This window comes from Rousettus aegyptiacus, unplaced genomic scaffold, assembly GCF_014176215.1.
Source record: "Rousettus aegyptiacus isolate mRouAeg1 unplaced genomic scaffold, mRouAeg1.p scaffold_m13_p_3, whole genome shotgun sequence".
In the NCBI taxonomy this organism is placed as follows: Eukaryota; Metazoa; Chordata; class Mammalia; order Chiroptera; family Pteropodidae; genus Rousettus; species Rousettus aegyptiacus.
Genome location: NW_023416306.1, coordinates 6,198,639 through 6,218,578, shown reverse-complemented (window position 1 = coordinate 6,218,578; position 19,940 = coordinate 6,198,639). Strand labels below are relative to the sequence as shown.

Here is a 19,940-nt window from a genome sequence, read left to right as displayed (position 1 = left end):
GGCAGGCTCTTGGGGAAGAAACGCGCAGGCTGATTAGATGGCGAGAAGCCCAGCCAGTCACGGGCCTGGGGAGAAGACCCAGATCCCACATCACACAAAACCACACTGGAGGCAGGCTTCCAGAAAACACACGTTTTACCCGTACCCTTGGGGTGGCTGGCCCTGGCAGTCATAGTCCCAAGGTCCCTTCGCCCAGCAAACCCCAAGCTCCTGGGTAGTGTGGCACCAAAAGTGGGAGTGTAGAGAGGAAGGGTCAAGGCTGGAGCAAAGTCAAAGGTCACAAAGCTGGTGAGTGGGGGGCCATCGGCCCTGGGCGCACCGGACAGACCCTGGGGGTGGGATGGACGCCAAAATGAAGATTCAGATTACTTAGGGAGCAAGGGTAGGGAGGAGGGGACAGAGGTCACCATGGCCCTCCATCTTCTCCCCTTCAAGTCTGGAGGCCTGAGATGGCTCCAAGTGCCTCCGGGGGACCCAAGGTCCATCTGGCATGTGGTAGAGGCAGGAACCATAAATTAAATGTTTTTGGTGGAGTGTGAACGGAACGGAGGCCTGGTGAAGGCATTGCGGCCGGCTGGGCAACGGGGCTACTGTGCCCTCCAGGACGGGTGGGCGAACACGATGGGTCTCTTCTTGGCCCAGCGGGAGAACACGGCCTTCTCGGTGATGAAGCGGTGGGCGCTGCGGGGCGCCCGTTCGTGTGCCAGGTACATCTGGCACTCGTCCAGCCGGCCCTTCTCGAAGTAGTGGTAAGGCACTGAGGGGTGGCTCTTCTCCCTGCGGAGTGGGGAACAGGGACAGGCATGGGGCACCAGAACTCGCCCGCCTCTGACCAGAGCCTGCACCTACCTCAGCCACCCTCCCCAGGGACCACAGGGCCACGGTGTCCCATGCCTGATCCCAGGGGAGGTCAGGAGAGACAGGGGAGAAGCACGGCAGCTTACGTGCGGATCCCAAAGGCCAGCGTTAGAGTCCCAGCTCTGTCCCTTGCAAGCTGGTCGACTCTAGGCCAGAGACGTACCCCATACGCCTCGATAACCCACCTGTGAAATGGGAATCATGACAGCCACCTTCCAGACTGAATCCTTAGGTCAAACGGACGAAGCACCCTGCTGGTGCTGGGCTCGTGGGAGGGACCCTCATGCCCCGTGACACACACCCACCCACGCACGGGCACGGCGCACGCCGGCGGCCTGGCCAGGTGCCACGGCAGAGGGCACGCGGGCTCCTGCCGTCTCGCCCACATGCTCGGCAAACAAGTTCCGAAGAGAACAGAGGGAGAAAACATGGGACCCTTTCTGAACTTTTAGTTACGATGATATGGAAACCTAATGTTAAAAGTAAAAACTTAGAGGTAACACGTCGCTGACATATGATCGGCCCCAACATTGCAGTAAGTACTTCTGTGGGTTACTTTCTCTCTAAACGTTTCCATGACCTTCTGAGGAAACGGAGCCTCGATAAAGCGTGTGACCAACCTCAGGCCACACAGAGCGGAGATTGGCATCGAGCCTGTCTTAGAGGCCTGGCCCCTTCCCTCGAGTGCCTGGCCTCAGCCACCCACCCGGAAGCCCACACACCCCGCACCCCACAGTGCCTCGATCCTCCGGCCTGAGGCGCCCAGTCCGCCCAGCCTCCCCAGCTGCCCTCCCGCCCTGCCAGGGCCTGGCTGGCCTGACCTGCAGTAGTTGTCGCTGACCATTCCATAGACGACGATCTCCTCGCACAGCTCCAGGGCAAGGATCATGGTGAACCAGCCGGTGCTGAGAAAGGAGCCTGACTGCCTCCTGGCAGGGAGGGGAAACGTAGTCAGCCTGTCTGTCCCGCGCCCAGCTCAGAGCAAGGGGCTGTGTGGAGGCCCTGCTGGCCTCAGCTCTATCACGGCACAGCACGGGTTACCTTGACCCCTAGAGAAGGGGCTCTGGGGGAGGCTGGAGATGGGGCAGAGCCAGCCCAAGGCCGGCGACAGGCCAGAGATGGAGCTCGACACAAACCTAGGTCTGTTCAATTCCTCACCAGCCACGCACGGCTTGAGTAAACCTTTGGACTGTGGTGCAGGGGCCCTGGCCACATCCTCTCTGCATCTAAAGGCTCACGCTTAGTTAGGGAGGCAGCGGGAGGCAGCAGAGCGCTGCGGATGAAAGTGAGAGAGCGGGCTGTCTGCAGTCAAACGGTCTTTCGTTCAAACCCTGCACCTGCTCTGAGGCACCGGATTTGCTCACGAACCTCTCCGAGCCCCAGTGACCCGGCTATGAAATGGGGATGATTATAGGTGGCTATAGGGAGGGAACACAGTCAGCCCAGCGACGCCCCTACGACCCCACACCTAACTCAGAACCAGGGGCTGTGTGTTGGCCACCCCAGGCCTCCACTCTCTCAAGGTACCAGCACTGGTCACTCTCCCAGTTCAGGGCCACTCGCCTCCACCTCTCCAGGGGCATTAACGAGGTGGTTCATTCACTCGAACTGAGCACTTCCCAGGCCTGGCCGGGAACCGCCGCAGCCAACACTAACATTCTCAGAAGAGGAAGCTGCTGGGAGAGACAGCTGAGGACACAAGGTCACAAAGAAACGAGTGTGAAGAACATCGGGTGGGAGCTGGCCGTCAGATGGCGCGGAGAGGGAGGGCTTCTCTGAGGCGGTGACATTCCGCCGGGGCCTGAACGGCAGGAAGGGGTCAGACGTGGAGAGATCTGGGGGAAGAACATTCTAGGTGGAGGCAACGACACACGCAAAGGCGTGCAGGTGAGAACCAGTGTGGGTGTCTGAGGAAGCGAGTGTGGCTGCAGCAGCGCGACTGCAGGTCACAGAGAGGCAAGCAGGGGCCAGATCATACAAGGCTTGAAGGCCAGGGGAGGGAAGCACATGGCGTCTGGACTTTATTCTCCACGCGGAGTAAAGCTGCCTGTAAATTGAGGGCAGGTGACTGACGGGATGAATTCACTGGGGCAGCTGGAGCTCAGACTGCAGGGGGCAAGGGTGGCAGCGGGGGGCGGGGTGCTGCGAAGGCAGGGGAGGATGGCGGCACCTGTGGGCACGGAAGGAGATTCGAGGGCCCACCGTGTGCGGCAGATGATGGAATGAGGAGAGTTGGGGGCGAAGCCCAAGTGTTTGGCTGGAAAACCGGAGGCTGGCAGCTGTGTTTCCTGAGCTGGGGAGGCGGGGGAGAGGCCGCCTCCCAGTGCGCAAGGAGGAGGCCGGGATAAAGTGAGATCTTGAATGCAGGGCCGCAACCCAGTGCCTAGTGCACGAAGAGGGCTGTTAGTACTACAACTGTTCCTCTTATTTTCTGGGACTTCAGAGACCAATTCGGACCTTAGAGCATCCCCTCCACAGGGAAGGGCTCCGCAAAACCGCCCCAGGCTGGTCAGTGCTTGCAAGGCCCAACGCCCCTCACCACCGTCACCACACCTGCCTCCATCACTGCTGACCCCCAGAGCCTCACGGAGCAAACCCTTGATGGACAATAAGTTCCTGGAGAAGGCAGGCCCCCAGCCACCAGGGAGAACCCAGCAGGCAGGCCCCGGCTCACCGGTTTTTGCCAGTCTCGTCCTGGAAGACCTGGTCGCAGTAGGCCATCATGCGCTCGGTGAAGGTGTACACCTGCAGGCCCGGGTACACCTTGGTGAGCTGCAGCAGCGTGCGGTAGGTGCGGCCGCCGAGCGCCCGGTCCATGTGCTTCCCCTGGCCCCACACCACGTACAGTGTGTCTCGGGCCTGCTGGAAATAGTGCGAGTAGTTGCGCAGCAGCAGAGGCACCGTCGTGTGTGAGATGACGCGCAGGGTGCTGCGCTGGCCCACGTCCGCTTCGAAGCCCACGGTGGGCGCCTGATTCATGCGCAGCACGCACTCAGCACCGTCGATCCGGGCGCCCAGGCCCGAACCCAGCATCTGGCCAGAGCTGGACACCACGGCGCAGCTGCGGCATGACTCGCGAACCAAGGGCTGGGGGAGAGGGAGGAGGAGGGGAGGCAGAGAAAGAGAAAGGCGTAAACACACGTAAACACACGGCTTCTGTGCCCTGCCCCTCCCCCCAGGAACACTCACTGACCCCGCCTGATCCCTGCATCAGCTCCAACTACTTTATGAACCCGTTTTACAGATGAGGAAGGAAACGGGCTGGGGCAGGTGGAGTGACTTTCTCAAGGTCACGCAGACGGCAAATGGCAGAGCTAGGACTCTGCATTCAGAGCTCCCTGCCTCGTCATCAGCTGTGTTCACGGCCCTCACCCCTGCCGCTGAGCCCTCATGAGCCCTTCGTCACATGTTCCTTATTAGGGTTTAATGAGCAAATATTTATAAAGCAGTGACAGCAGTGCCTGGCACCGGCTGGGCGTTGTATATGTGTAAAGTAAACACGAAACTCATAACTTCGAAATCACTCCCTCTCCTGCCCCAAGCCTCACCCACGCTGTGTCCACTCACTAATCCCCGAGAGGTGAAGCTGAGCCGAGAAGCCTGACAAAGGACTCGCTCCCCACCCCAGGCCTCTGTGCCCTCCTGGGGGAAGGTGCATTCATGGAAAGGCAGTGGGAACATTAATTCCAGTTAATAACAGGCACGCTGTCATGCCCCACTCAGGGGGCATTTCATAACTCATATCACACTGATTTAAGGACTCAGAACATAAGACCAATAAAAGAGACTTTCTTTTCTTGCCCTCAGTTCGAGCCTGTAAGGCCACCACCAGCCCCAAGAGGTGTTCTGCTTGTCCTGTAGTCTTTAAAATAGTTCATCTATCCCTAATTTATAAAAACCAGCCCTTTTGACATTCAAGACTTGGATTTCTCGCTTCTCTTAACAAAGCCTGCGGGTCTGGCCGCCCTGAGCCCACATCCCCATGAGCTCTCAGTGCCTGAAATGAACACCGGCCACTGCTACGGAAGACGGGACAGCGTCCACCCGGCTTGCACCACCATTGCTCCGACCTCGACAGCACTTGAGTGTGGGTTCCCCTCACTGTTGTTTCTGCATCTTGATCAAACATTTGCACAGTACCTGTCCTGCACACTGTCCGCGAATCAGCCAGTCCGACCTACACAAAAGCCCTACAGAGGTAGGAACTACAATGACCACCTGTTATAGGTGAGGAGGTAATTTAGAGGGACAAAGACTCAAAATAGGTCTCCTGCAAGCCAGGGTCCCTGAGTACACCCCCCTCCGAAAGACACCCAGAGAGCCATCCAACTCAGAACTGGGAGCGTCCTGGACCTGTGTCGATGCGGATGCCTTTGAGTAACCGACCACGCAGGGCCACTGAAATCAGGGGAGGGACATACAGTGTTCTGAAACCCGCCTGGCAGAGCCGACATGGGGCTGTGTGCACCGTGCAGCAGGAATGCAGCTGCCTCGTCTCCCCGGCGCTCCAGCATCCCTGTCTCCCCGTGACAGGGAGAGCTCAGGGTCGACTTGACTTTTATCGCTGTTTTATCTCTCTCGGCAGCAACTGGCACAAGGCAAGAGATAGTCAAGGGACCGAATATCCACTTGTTGAACGAACGGATTGTGTGTGTCGACAGATAAAGATGCACACCACGTGCCTACCACCCTCTGGGATGACATGTCTTTCCCACTGGAGTGGGAGCTCCAGGAGGCCAGCCGCCCTGCCTGACTCGCCTCTTTACCCCCCTAGCACCCAGGTGATAGTGGCCATGCAATATTCGTTAAATTAAAAATAAATACATAACCCTTTCCTCTTAGAACTGGAGGCTCAAAGAGTGAAGTGGCTGTTCAACGTCACACAGCTGGTGAGCAGAGGTGCCCAGACTGAGGTCTAGGCTGACCTGGCATGAGCCCAGTTCTCACTACTCCTCAGGGAGGTTGGCGGGGGGGCACCCTGGCAGCCCGGGCCTGCCCCCAACATGCTGCCTGGCTGACTCACCTTCCCATCTGGCACACTGCTGTACCCACTAAAGTGCAGGGGCCCTGGCACAGTGGGCCTGGAGTTGGATGAGAGGTGGGGGTCCAGGCAGACCAAGCAGAAGGGCAGGCAGCCCCAGCAGCACAGCACAATGTAGGCAGTAGAGAAGGCCACGGAGCACAGGATGACGAGCAGGAGCCGACTCTGGGGAGACAGTGGCCATGAGATGGGGGTGGGGGATCCCTGGGGCTCCTAGAAACTTCTACAGGGGGGCTGCACCCCAGCCTCATGGGTCCAAACTCCAGCTCAGTAGCTCCTAGAGCATGGGCAGAATCAAAGTCTCTGTTAACCGGGCCTTCTTCTGGACCGCCGATCTCAGGATACGAGAGGTCCCGGCGGTAAGCCCTGCTATTATCCCCGTATTGTAGGTAAGAAAACCAATTTGGGGAGAAGTGTGTAACTCAAGGCCACACAGCAAGAACACAGCAAGGTGAGGCCCCCAATCCAGGCTGCAGCCCCCACGCTCTTAAGCAGAAGCCCAGTGCACTGGGAGACACTGGGTGGGTCTCTCCGCCGCTCTGGGCTTGTTCCCTCCTCTACAAAACAGGGACCTGAAGTGTGGACTTACTGTGAGGTCAGTGGTGAAAGTGCTCTGTGTACTGTAAAGTGCTGTGCACAAGAGGACAGGAGAGCGCCCATCGGAAGGGCAACCAGTCCCCTTCAGACCCTGGACTGAAGAGGCTGCCAGTATGACCAGCCCCCTGCTCCCCACATCTGACTCAGTGACCACGATCCGGGTCAGCAGTCTAGGTGAGTAAGGAGGACAGCGGCAGCAGCAGACGTGAGGGGAGTGTCATTCAAGAAATGGTTTCAATAACCGAAAGCTGCTCTCCAGAGACTCCGCCTCCAGAAGCCAGGAGCCAAAGGCCATTTGAACCAGGAAGCCCTCCTGGCCCACTGGCCCTGCTGGCAGACTTTGTGAATGTCCCCACCAAGCTTTCAAGGAGGGGCCGCCTGGTTTGGAGGGCGTCATGACCCAGGGCTGCCATCATATGCTGGGCCACCTTGGTCACCACTTGTGTGTCTCTGGGCTCTCATTTTTTTCCTCAGCAACAACCAATCAAAAACCACCTAGCCTCTGCCTGGTGCTCTCTGAAAACCAGAGGTGGAAAGGCAGCCCACACCATTCCCTCAGGCATATCTTGCCCGAGGCCAGCCTTCTTCTGCCACAAACCACATCAGCTTCTAAAAATATGTCTCCTTTGTGTGGCCAGCTGTGTGTGGGAAAGAAGTGCCGCCAGAGGCCTCAGGCTCTGCTTGGCACCTGGTGCCCTGAGCACAAGGGACCCGCCAGAGACCTCGATTCAGGATGGTTGACTCTGCCAAGATCCAGGGCTCTGTCCCACAACCAGGGGCTCCTGAATAAGTTCAAGAGCAACTAAACTGAACTTTCACACCATAGCCCACTCCCAGGCAGGCGCCTCACCTGAGTGACCTCGGTGAAGCTCGTGAAAGGGAGTACTGTTCCTTCTAAGGCAGTACAACCAGGGAAGGAACACTGCCTGTCTGGGGCCCCACGACCTGTCAGATCCGAGCTGGACTTTGAGGCCAGTCTGCCCTTCTCAGATCAGGAACAGTGGTGTCAGAGTGAAAGTTGGTCCTAGGGCGGGCAAGGCTACTGAGGCTGCTATGCCAGAAGCCACCTCCGAGCCCCCTGTGACCCTTCCTCTTTCCCACTTACCGGAGCCTTCATTCTGTCACTGCACCTCAGCAGCAGGCCGCCTGCTGTCTCCAAGGCTCAGGCTGGGACTGGATGGGAGCCGGGCACCTGTCAAGACCCAGAAACTCAGAGCCTGGTCCTAGGCCTGAGAGGAAACTGCCCGGGGAAACTGAGGCAGCGGAGGGTACAGGTCGGGTCAAGGCAGGTGGCTTCTGAAAATCAAATACCTCAACGTCCCTAAACACCAGGTTGCACTGTCCCCATCCTTAAGGAGCTGGAACCGGCGACCTATGGGAACCCTCCAGCCAACCCAAATCCCATTCTGCAGATGAGGAAGGAGAGGCAGACAGGGGGAGCCCTGGCTCAAGGTCACCATAGAGTCTGGGCGAGAGAGAACCAGGAGCCAGGAGCCCTACTCCCACTCAACCTCCTGCCTCACTCCCCGCGGGCCATGGAGAGGCCTGGGGCGAGACAGGAGGAGGATTTCCGCCCCCCCGCCCGGTTTCCACCTCCCCCCGCCCCCCGCAGGGCGCTAACCGGGTGGGCAGGTTGGGGCACGCCAGCTGCTCTCGATCCGCTGCTCGGAGCTCCATGGCCCGAGGGCCGGGTGAGCCGGACTGGAAGCCGGAGCTCCGAGTCAGAGGCGGCGCCAGAGCCGCAGCTTCTGGAGCATGGAAACCGAATGTGCGCTGCCAGCGGCGGGGGCGGGGTCTGCCCGGACCCGGGGGCGGGGCGCGCAGGCCCGGGGGCGGGGCCTGCGCGGCGGGGGCAGGGCCTAAGAGCGCGACCTGCGGGCGCCGGGCGAGCCTCAGAGGGGCGGGGGTGGAGTCTGAGCTCTGCATCCTCCCCAACCTTTTCCTTCCTACGGCTTTACTCCTGCATTCCTGTCCCGGGGATGGGGCGGGGGAGGGGGGGGGGAGGGGGGGAGGGGTGGAGCGGCCCGCAGAGAAAAGACCTAGATGGTGTCGCAGCTGCTGAACTGTAGCTGCCTGGCTGTCCAGTCTAGAGTGTCTCCATTTCTGAAACTGAGGGTTGGATAGGAAAATTAAACAGGGGCTTGGGCTCACGCCGCCCTGGGTTTCAAGCTGGTAGGGTTACCAGACTTAGCAAGTAAAATACAGGACACCCAATTTCTTCGGAATTTCAGATAAACAACGAATAATTCAATTAAAAATCTGAAATTCCGATGGAAGCAGGCATCCTATATTTTCTGGACTACCTCTGTCGTTGTGACCTTTTCCTGAGCCTCGGCTCTTCTCTGTGAGGTGGGGATGAGACGGCACCCACCTACGAGTGAGATGTTGCCAGGGCAGTCTGTGGCAGAGTCAGAATTCAAACCCTGGGCAGTCTCCCTCCAGGGCTCTGACCACCTACCCTCACCTCCCAAACGCCGTCTTCCCAAAGTGTGCTCCTAGCTGGGTAGACGGGCCCCTGCAGGTGCGGAACTGTGTCCCCTTCGAAGGGTCAGATGGACTCCTTTGGAGATTTCAAAGTCAAGGGCCTCCGGGGGTCAGAAAGGACCAAAAGAGTAGATACGGGCAACAGGCAGGGGTGGGCCTGCTGGGGTGTGGAGTGCGTACTTCCCATTTCGTATGGTTTTTCATAAAATGTTTCATCCTACCACCTCTGCTACACCCACTTCCCCCTGCAGGGCCCTGGGCCTGGGAACCAGCCCAAGTTCCTGCTCTGACCCCGTCTCAAACTCCAGGTTCCTTTCCCCAGAGGCCCAGGGTATCCATGTTGGGATTCTGCATGCAGCTCAGCAACTTTCCCAGATTCCCCTGCTCTGGGTGCAAAGCCAAGTCCCCTAAGCTGGGGATCTGGACCCACGAGCCTCTCTCCATCCTGTTGGGTGGGGAGGGACATTGCAAAGTGGCCCTGCCCCCAGGCTCCCTTTGAGCACAAGCCCCCTTTGGCTCCCCCACCCCACCAGAGCACAGCTCAAGGGCAGTGGTCCAAGTTCAGACTCTCTCTGAACACACGGAAAGGCACATAGTGGGTCCCCAAAGCCAGAGCCCTTCTGTTTACCCCAGGTCTTCATCCGTCAAGTTTCTCTCCACATAGACTCCAACCACAAGGGGACAATAGTGGGAAGTTCCCTTCAGATTCATACGTCACCCACGATGGCTGGTGAAGTGATGATTCCTTTCCCAGAAAGGCAGCTCCCTCCTCGCTAGGGCCGCATGGAGACAGGACCATTCCCAAATGTCCTGGGCTCCCAGAGTAGATGAGGATCATACACCACAGCGGGACTGACGCCGGAAGTCCCGCAGCCTCACATGAAGCGCTTCGATTTGGCTTTGGCAGAAGCCCGTTCTCCTTATCCTGATCAAAGCCCTGCTTGATCTGAACTCCTGCCTCCCTCTTAACCACCATCCACCCTCCTTGGCCACTCTTCTGACCCCCAATCACATGGAACTCATTCCCACCTCAGGACCTTCGCACTTGCTACATCCTCCACCTGGACTGCTCTATTCACATGGCCAGCTCCTCTTTGTCATTCAGTTAAAATGTCACGTCCTGGCCAACCACTCTATCCAACATTTCATCCTTCCTGTCCCACCTTGACTTATCTTTTTCAAGTACTTGTCACACTCTGAAATTACCCTATGTATTAACTGGTTTTCTTGCTTACAGCCCACTCGCCTGCTAGACTCCAAGCTCCATGTGGGCAGAGGCAGGCTGATCATGTTCTCGGAGCATTTCCATCAACTGCACAGTGCCTGGCACACACTAGGTGATGGTTAATATCTGTCGAATGAGCGAGTTAGGAGAGCCAGGAGTCCTAGGCCCTGTGAGATCTTGGAGTCACTTTCCTGTCCAGCCCCAGGCCCTGCCTCAGCCCATTGCCAGGGAAACAAAGAGAGTGAGGGGCTGAGCCACCCTCTTCTGGGAACACATGTCTCTGCAGCTCTGACTCAGTCCAGTCAGATCCAGACACCAGGGAAATGTGGGGCTGAATGTATTTCCTGCCATGCCACCCTTCCACCGCTGAGTTTCCATGAACCCCCCCACCCCCACGCACAGGGCGGGCGATGAGCCGAACACACTCTCATCTTCCTTATGAGCCACAACAAGAAATTCTCCATGGCTTGTGTCAGCTCAAAGAGGTTGAGTAATCACCTAAGGGCACCGGAGCAGCTAGCAGTGATGTCAGTTACATTCTCTGTCTGTACCCGTATCTCCAGGAACCCACACTCCAGCCCCACAGCATAAGCTTTCCATTTCCCATCGACCACTTCGCTTCCTTCACTCCGAAGACCAATGCGGTGGCAGCGTTTGGTAGCTGAGCGGCTTTCCCAAGGTCCCGGGTCATCCAGTCTTTGGAGTTAGCTCTCGGCCCACATAGCCTCTCATCACACTGTCCCCACCCACTCTCAACTCTGACCACAGTGAAATGTTTCTTTTTGTCAAATGCCAGGCTCTCACCCACCCCACCCTCTGCTGTGCCCTTGGCCTGGGACCCTCCCAGGGCTGCATCTGACTCTTTTGGTCTCAGTTTAGAGGTTAGAGATAATTAGGTGGGGCCCCTTCCCTGAGCTCCAGGGCCCGTGCTCCTTCACAAGGCTTTGTCACAGCAGGTTGCTTTGGTCACCGCCCCTTCCACACACACTGGGAGTTCTGTGAAGGTGGAATCTGTGCCTCTAGCTCCGCCTCCAGGTTCCCAAAACCCAGTAGAGAACCTGTCACATAGCAGGTGCTCGATAAATATTTAATGAGTTAATGAGGTCCATCTTTATCCTTTCCATTTTACAAATCAGACCACCGAGGCACAGAGAGGTTTAGCACCTTGCTGCGGTCACACAGCCAGGCCCCAGAGCAGCGCTAGAGAAAAGGCCCACTTGGGCACGGTCAGCTTGGACAGGCATCAGAGGCCAGGCTGGAGTTTCCTGGAGGAGGGAGAAGGAATGATCAGGAGCTATGCAAGCACTTTGCTTCTCTGCTCCCGCTGATGTCTGGCCAGGGCCCTTAGTCTGACCACCAACCCTTGCCCCCATTTCTCAGATGAGAAAAGCGACTCTCAAAGGAGGGTAGAGCTTATTCAAAATCAATAGTGGACCGCAACATAGTGCATCCCAGAGCCACAGGCCCCGTATACCCCGTCTTCTCCCACTTTCATCCCTAGAAAAGCAGGAATGAAGGGGGCCACCCCAGAGGAAGGCCAGTGGGTCCTCCTTGAGCCAGGGAGTAGGGAGGCCTGGGTTCTAGGGCTAGCCTTGCCACTTACCCGTGCATAAGCCCCTTAAAATCTCTGGGCCTCAGTTTCCCCATCTGGACGACAAAGAGGCTGGGCTAGAGCCTTCAGCCTCCGGCCTTCCCCAGAGCATGAGGACAGGGCTGTGGGAGCTGGTAAGAATACAGGCTCCTGAGTCCAAAAGGCATAGTTGAGTCCTGGTTCCAGCATTTATTGCTGAATGATCTTGCTCAGTCCCTTCACCCCCTTGAGCCTCCATTTCATGGTCTGTAAAAAAGAATAATAGCAATTTTTGAGGATGAAATGAGCTAACGTGGGGGAGTTCCTGGCACAATGCCAGGCACAGCATCGCCATCAAATGAGGTCGTGCTGCCACGGTATTAGTTAGGGAACTCTGCCCTCTGGAGGCCAGTGGGAGGAACAGCAGGCGAGGGGAGCCTGACCCTCTGCCGGGAAGGTTGGAACCCGCCTTCCCAGAGTGCCCCTATTGTCCAGATGGGGAGAGCGCAGCCCGCCGCTTGGCGCTTGTCACTCGGTGTGCGCCTCCACCCACTGGCAGAGGCGACGGGCGTAGCGAGCCGGGCTGACGGTGGAGAAAGTCCGGCCGGGGTAGCGCAGCGTCTTCCACAGGTGTTCCAGCCGCTTGCGGAGCCCGTAAACAGTGGCGAGGTCCACGAGGCCCAGGAAATAGCGTTGCTCCGGCCCGTCCAGGATGTGAAGGGCGTTGGGGGAGTCGGGTAGCAGCCGACGGTTCTGGGCTCCTGGTTCATCCGGGCTCTGTACTCCTTGCACCGACCTAGGGGCCAAAAGGTAGGGGTGAGGCTACCGCCTCCTCCAAGGGTCGCCAGCCAATTATCTCTGTGAGCCTGGCCGGGCTGCCCCTGGACGGCACTCTGCCCTAACCCTGTGCTTCCCTCGCTCATTCCCACACCTCCAGGCGTGTGAAGTCAGATAAACTAGGAGTCTGGGGAAAGTGTAGTTGATGGTTTCGAGCTGCACTATTAAGTAGCCACTAGTTACCTGTGGCCTTAGAGCACTTAAATGTGGCCAGTCCCAACTGGGACGCACTGTAAGTGTAAGTGTAAAATTGAATTTCCAAGACAGGGTGAGAAAAAGAATGTAAAATATCTCATAAATATTTATACTGATTAGATGATGAAATACAATTTTGGTTGTATTGAGTGAATAAAATATTAAACTTATTTTTACTTGTTTCTCCTTTCTTTTCTCAAGAGACTGCTAGAAAAATCAGAACTACATGTGTGGTTCACATTACATTTCCACTGCGTAGCCCTGGTCTAGAGCGTTGGGGCCACACAGACCTTGGCTCTGCATTCATGTACCACCCCACTTTGAGTAAGTCTCATCATATTTGGGTATTTCCTAAACTTCTGTTTGGGGTTATCCAACCCTAGAAGTTTCAGGGTGGCAGAGCTGAAACCTTGGGAACCAAGTCCAACCCCAGTTTGCAGATGGTGTGTGGGGTAGTTTTATTATTTATTTATTTAGTTAGTTTTTTTGCCTCAAAATGTATCTGGATCAGAAGATGCCTTTCGCGGGGCCCCTAGTCCCAGCCAAAGTAGGTTTAGTTCCCTAACTTAATCCTACTTCGGCCGGAGGGGGGGGATGTGGGGGGTGTGGGGGGGGAGTAGGGTGTCACTGAAGGGTTCTATTTCTGCCTTGCCCAGGAAAATAAGCCAATGAGAGGCAAGCCCTGCCCACGGACCAACCAATCAGAACTCAGTAGACTAAGAGCAGGTACCCTTTGCCATGCACCGTTTTACAGGGATGATGGAGAGGGGTGTGTGTGTGTGTGTGTGTGTGTGTGTGTGTGTGTGTAGAGGAGTGTTCTGAATGAGGGGGTGGGAAGGATTAGGGGTGGGGGACAGTGGCTATTCACAAGCCAGCAGGGAAATATTTCAATGACAACAATTGTTATATGCAAACTCAGCCATGATCTAAGTACCAGCTGGGGGCTGAAGGCAAGGAAAAAGCTGATCTAACTTGGATGCGCAGACTTAGGGAGGTTCTGTACCCATGACTGGAATTCCACCCTCTAGTCAAGATCTGCCTAGCCAGAGGGTGTGGGGAGCCATTACCCTGGATTCTGCTCAAGCCTAACCCATCCCAGGGTCTTCCTCTAACGGGTGAGTATGAGGGTGCTGGGTGAGTGGACATCATTTTTCACTTGCCTTTTCCACCCACAGGATAGATAGACTTATTTCCTTAAAGTACCTGTCTTAACCACTATGTAATTCTGTTCAGCCGCAGAGGTGGGTCTTGAAGGACTGAAATCTAAGTAACTAGCCAAGTAAGTACTCAGAAATCACTCTATAACTTCACTTCCACTCTCCGAGCCTCGGTTTTCACATTTCTAAAATGAGAATGAGCCCACCTTAATGAGGCTTATGATCAGCACGCAAGGAATGATGGTTACTGTTACAAAGGGGAGGACAACATGATGATTGTGTCAATGGTGATGAAGTGGAATTATTGGGTTAAGGGGCAAGAGCTCTTTCTAATGCAACAATTAAATAGGGCTGAAACCTTCAATGGCTCCATAACCTCTTCTGGAAAATGGGCAGATTCTTCAAATTCAGGCTGAAGCCCTTGTCCAGTTGGAGGTCACCTGTTCTCTCCCCTGCTGTGGTCCACCTGGACCCTCTATCCTTGCCAGCCAGGCTTCTCCAGCCCTCCACTGTATACACACATGTTGCATTTTCCAGTCTTCGAGCCTTTGCTTTTTGGTCCCCCACCTCACCATCTGTCTTTCCCATGCCCTCATCACCTCATTCTTGCTGTTGGCCCTGTGAGGAGCCCACCTGGCTGTGCGGAAGACGAGGCTGCTGCCCAGGCCCCTCTCATCCTCGTGGAGATGCTGGAAGGCCATCAGGAGGCTGTAATCCAGCACGTTGAGCTCCCGGAGGAAGGCGGTGTCCAGTTCCATCTGGCGGAGGAACCAGCTCCGCTGGGGCCCTGCTGGAGCATTAGCACCCCCTCCTGAGTGCTCGTGGTATGCCAGGCAAGGTGCTGAAGGCTCCACGTAAATATGCCCGGGAGATGTTACTGCCCCATTTCAGATGAAGAAATCCATCTGTCATTTGCCTTGGTCGCCTAGCTAGGAAGTCATGGAGCTGGGATTTGAACCCTGCTCTGCCTGACTCCAGAATTTGTATTCTTAATGGCTTGGGCAGAGGGCACTGCCAAGGACACCATTTTAACTTCACCCCGAATGGAGAAAGAACAGGCAGTAACCATCCCGTGGCTCACCCAGATCAATGGTCTTGCCCTGGAAGTTGAGGTCCTTCAACACCAGGACAAGGGGGCTGCCCTCGGGGGCTGGGTCAACCCATCGGCTCACCTCGCAGCCCTTGATGTCATACCTGGGAGGCGAGGAGAGTAGGGGGACATGACAGAATTCAGCTTTACACAGACCTGAGACACATGGGGACCCTTGCAAGGTAATAATAAGAAACAAGAGTTTCCACTAGGTGACTGTTCAAATCCTCAGCACAACCCAATTCCATTATTGTCCCTGTGTTACAGGTGAAGGAAAAGGCTCAGAGAGTTTCTTTGACTTGCCCAAGACCACCCAGAAAGTAAAGGGCAGAGCAGGGATTTGAACTCAGGTCTTTGGAGGCCCAGTCCAGGTTTTATCCTTGCCTGTGCTTGATTCTCAGCACCTTTTCATCCCTGGAGGCCTTCCAGACACATGGGTCCAACCCTAGGCAGTAGCATCAGGAGGACCTGAAGGAAGTCGGTGGCCTTGGGGGAGCACTAATGGGGAGCACCATTGAGGGCAGAGTTCAGGGCTGGCAAGTGCTGAGGACAATGTGCTATCAAAGGCTGGGCTGAAATCCCTGCTCCTCACATAGTACCTGTCCCGCCTTCCCCCGCCTCATTTTTTAAATCTATAAAACGGAGGTGATAACGACTCCTTCCCCTCAGAGTCGTTGTGGGAATAAAAAAGATTATAAATGCAAGCGGCCCAACGCAATGCCCAATGCACACTGAATGCTCAAGAGATGCTGGTCTTGGGTATCGCTGTCTCCGACCCCTCAGGAGGTGCTGGGAAGATCCCTTCTCCTCCCTGGGCCTCAGTTTCGCCGTCTGTCTAGTGAGTGTGGGAGATTCCGGTGGCACATTCCAGGCGGACTGAGACTCTGCGAGGACGACTCACCTCTCGGAGATGCGGCAGCCGGGATAGAAGACGCTCTGCATGATGATGAAGTATTTCTGGGGACAGGGGCAGGGAGTGAGGGAGGATGGGATCTCGCCCCGCAGCTGCCCCCTCCCGTCCGGGACCCTCGCCTCCGCCTCACCCACCTTTTTGCCCCGAGCCACCCGCAGACTGTGCACTCCTGGAAGGGGAGAGGGTGCCAGGTGAGGGGCTCCAAACTAGGCAACCCGGGATCCATCCCGTCCCATCCCCGGGCCTCGCCTCTGTCTCGAGTTCCGCTGCAACCCGAGCCCGCACCTCCTGCTGCGCCCCCAGACCCCTTCTCCCGGAGCTTGACTCGACCCGTCTCTAGACTCAGCCCCAAAGATACCGGGTCCTCGGGCATGGCCCGCCCACATGCCCTCCCCAAGCTGTGCCCAATCCTAACACCTCCCCTTTGGGCCCCGCCCCAGATCTTGGCCCCGCCTATCAACCCCGCGGTCCCCCTACATTGCCATCTAGGATCCGCCCTGCACCTAACTCTGCCAGCAGTCGGAACCGCCTCCTGCCCGGTCCCCTCCACTCGACTGGGCTCAGGTCCCCTGCGCCCCCCATCCTGGAACCGCCCCACTCCCTGGCCTCCTCCTTAACCCTTCCCCCTCTCCTCGCAGTCCCAGGTGCGTACCTAGCAACCGCGCGAGCAGCGAGTGCGGGTGCCGCTGCAGGTGCTGCACGTAGCGGGGCAGGTGGGCGAGCAGGGCCCGCACCTCCCTGCGTCCCTGGGTCTTCAGGAAGAAGCGCTGGTCATGGCTGGGGGGTGGGGGGAGGACGGAGGTGGCGGGAGGGGAGTCACTGCGTAGGCCGGGACGGAGCGGCTCCCATCAGACTTCCTGACCTGCCACTCCAGGTGCGGATCTGTGTCCCCAACTACCAATTCGCGACCCTCGCCCTCAGTCTCTCCTCTTTCATCTGACCTCCATCCGGCTGGGACCCTCCCTGACTTGGACATTCTGTTTCTCTCCCGAATTCCTCCCTCCACCCCAGGACACCACTCCCACTCCGACCCCAGCAGCCAGCTCACGACAGGAAGAAGCTGGCCTTGCTCTTGGAAGTGCTGAGGAACTGCAGGTAGGGGCCGCCGGGCCCCAGCGCCGCTTGATAGTCCTCCTCCTTCAGGCCTAGGGAGTGGCGCAGCCAGGCGAAGGCGGGGCCAGCCAAGGTGCCCAGCTCGAAGCCCTGCAGGGGAGGAAGAGCAGCCCCAAGTGTCCACCGGGGCCCAGGTGTGTGTAGTTGACCCTAGCGCAGGAGGGTTAAGGTAACCACACCGTTCTTGAAGGCCCTGAGGCAAGCCATTCCTCCCACTGCATCCCTGGGGAAACTGAGGAGAGAGAAGGAAGATGGTACCTGCCCCCTCCCATGCTGCAGTCTGGGGCTTCCTACCTCCTGAACCTGGGTTAGGACCTCGGAGAAATCCTCCTCAGTGGGCGGCCCCTGCAGGGAGGGCAGAGGGGCTCAGAGCAAGACTCAGCCCCCCACTGCCAGCCCCAGGATCTCCAAGCGTCCCCCACGGCCTCACCCCCTTCACCGAATTCGATTCCTCCAGCAAACAGGGACTGCCCTGGGTGTGCCTAAGTTGGGAAGATGGGGCTACAGACCCTCCTAGAACTGGAGGGAAGATGAAAGAGTGACCTGAGGCATGTCCTGGGTGTGTCCCATCCACACATGGGTCCCCAGCACCTGCCTCTGAGTTAAAGCCTGGCACATTCTCCCAGACACACACATTGGCCAAGTGAAGCCAGATACCATCCCAGGAAAAGAAGAAACCTGGGAGGGGCAGGATCAGAGAAAGCTTCCTGGGGGAGCTGACCCTCAAGCTGAAATCTGAAGGGCAGTGGAGAGGAGCAGGGAATAGCATTGGTGGCCACCAGGAAGGGAAGGATAGCCCAAGTGGCTGAAGTGAGTAAGGGAGAGATGGAGTGTGAACAAGGCTGGACAGTGGGCCCCTGGGCTTGAACTAGCAGGACTCTGAGGCCATGAGGAGTCCTGGGGAGCCATGGAAGATTTCAGCAGATTTAGAGGACTTCCACTGACTCTTACACTCTCCCTGGACCTCTAGGTCCCTGGGCCAGGGCTTGGCTAGTGGGACGTGATCACACTGTGCACACGTGTGCATACACACAAACAACACATATGCTCACCCAGGCCCGTCCAGCTGCTGAGCTTGCATTTGGGTGACCCTTTCTGCTGAGCCAGCCTGGCCCCAGTCTGAGCTCTGGGGAGGATGGGCCTGGCTGGCAGGGTGGGGGTAGGGTCTCTTCTCAACCATATACCTGGCAGGGCTGGGATGGCCTCAGAGACCAAGGGGTACAATCCCTACCCCCACAGTCATTCTATAGATGGAGACACTGAGGCCTAAAGAGAGGCAGAGGCCCATCTAGAGTCACACAGCAACCACCTGGGTCAGGAGGTTCTTCAAGCCCCCAGCACACCCTAGGGTTTTCCAGGTCCTGGCCTCAGCCTCCACTCCAGAACGTCCCTCTCTCCCTGTACCAAGTCCCTGATTTCCTCCCCTATAGCCCGCTCTGGTGCCCAACTCTGCAGTGTTAGCAAGACAGGGATCGGCCACTCACCATGGGCGGGTGGTCCATAGAGACCTGGGTGGCAGCCCACAGCCCCGCCTGCATCATGCAGGTCAGCCGGTGCAGCTCATGCCCCGGGCCAATCTCAAACAGGCCGAGGCGCGGCTGCTTGTCTCGTAGACGCCAGAGAAGGCCATGGCGGCCAGAACTGGAAGTGGCTGCTCTGCGTCCAGCCTCTGGGGAGAGGGCCAGGACCTAGTGGCAGGAGGCACAAGAAGCAATGAGCATGTGGCAGGATCGCAGAGGGAAAAGACCCGGATGAAAGTCCCATCTCCACTACTTTGAGCCCTCCTCTAATCGCTCTCTGCCTCACTTTCCCCAGTTGTAAAAGACGACTGGGGAAAACAGCTGGGTGTTGTGAGGGGCCACAGTCTCTGGCATGCAGTCAGCACCCCAGGTAGAGTGATGGTTATTATTAGCAGTATAGAGCAGGCAGTTCTGCAGCCAAACCTGGTCCCAAGACTGACTTTCTCACCAGCCGTGTGACCTTAGGTAAGTCACCTAACTTCCTGCACCTTGTTTTCTCATCTGTAAAATGAAAAGTGTAACAACTTCGTGACAAGTATTAACTGTTGTTACTGTCGAGTTTGAGCTCCGTGCACAGCAACCCTTGATAGGAGCTATGCTGCTGGAGATTCAGTCCTCTATTCCACTCGTCTGTGCCGAGTTCCTCCAGGCGAGCCAGGAAGGTCAGCACAAAGCTGAGATCATAGAGCACTGGCACGTTAGTAGTAGGCTCCCACTATGTGCCCAGTACTGGCTGAAAGCTTGACCTCCTAACAGCCAACCCTATGAAGGAGGAGCTTTTAATATCATCTCCATTTTCCCGATGAAGTAACTGAGCAAGTTCTCCAGGTATACTTGCCAGACTTCCCCCTTTATACCTGCAGTTTTCTATGTGGGGCGTGCTCTGGTCCCCGCCCAGGGCAGGACCCTTCCCGTGCTTGGATGGGGGGGTGTGTCCGTCCTGTACAGGGAGGGGAAGACCGGCTCCTGCCCCCCAACCCTTCCCCCTCCTGTCCTCTCTCGGGTCCGCACCTACCTCGCGGGGCCCCGGGCTCGGCGCGGCCATCACCCCGGCAGCAGCTTCCAGATCTCCGGCCGCGTCCCCCGCTGCCCCGCCGCCCGCCGCCCGCCGCCCCGCCGCCCCGCCGCCCTGCCGCCCCGCTGCAGGAGCTAGGCTCCGCCCCTACTCTGGACCGACCAATCGCGCGATGCCGGGCACGGCTGCACCCAATCCACGCAAGAGTCGCCGGCGATCGCCTGCGGGTCCCGCCCCCAGGGCTGCAGCAGCCTTCGGACCGCGGTCCAGGGCTGGGCGGGGTCGCTGCGCTCGGTTGGGGTCCTTAAGAGGTAAGACCCCCCAC

General features: G+C 57.4%; 2 protein-coding genes across 3 annotated transcripts; both read right to left on the bottom strand.

The window, feature by feature from the left end:
• Positions 1-117: 117 nt before the first annotated feature.
• On the bottom strand, positions 118-8,274 carry ST6GALNAC4 (ST6 N-acetylgalactosaminide alpha-2,6-sialyltransferase 4). Of its 2 annotated transcripts, none has more exons than XM_016163786.2 (6): positions 8,118-8,274; positions 7,602-7,688; positions 5,882-6,064; positions 3,533-3,945; positions 1,680-1,787; positions 118-777 (listed from the first exon to the last, which is right to left on the bottom strand). In XM_016163786.2, exons 2-6 carry the CDS (start codon positions 7,611-7,613, stop codon positions 588-590), a joined length of 906 nt encoding a protein of 301 aa, XP_016019272.1. In that variant the 5' UTR covers positions 7,614-7,688; positions 8,118-8,274; the 3' UTR covers positions 118-587. The 2 variants fall into 2 exon arrangements, with proteins under 2 accessions (XP_016019272.1, XP_016019273.1); XM_016163787.2 differs by lacking the exon at positions 8,118-8,274 and adding an exon at positions 7,808-8,021.
• Positions 8,275-11,316: 3,042 nt separating this feature from the next.
• On the bottom strand, positions 11,317-19,656 carry PIP5KL1 (phosphatidylinositol-4-phosphate 5-kinase like 1). The gene is made up of 11 exons (XM_016163688.2): positions 19,616-19,656; positions 18,565-18,768; positions 17,375-17,425; positions 17,016-17,170; positions 16,620-16,744; positions 16,102-16,136; positions 15,956-16,011; positions 15,046-15,158; positions 14,598-14,751; positions 11,809-12,571; positions 11,317-11,470 (listed from the first exon to the last, which is right to left on the bottom strand). The coding sequence occupies exons 1-10, from the start codon at positions 19,643-19,645 to the stop codon at positions 12,304-12,306; spliced, it is 1,191 nt and encodes a 396-aa protein (XP_016019174.2). The 5' UTR covers positions 19,646-19,656; the 3' UTR covers positions 11,317-11,470; positions 11,809-12,303.
• Between the last annotated feature and the right edge of the window lie 284 nt (positions 19,657-19,940).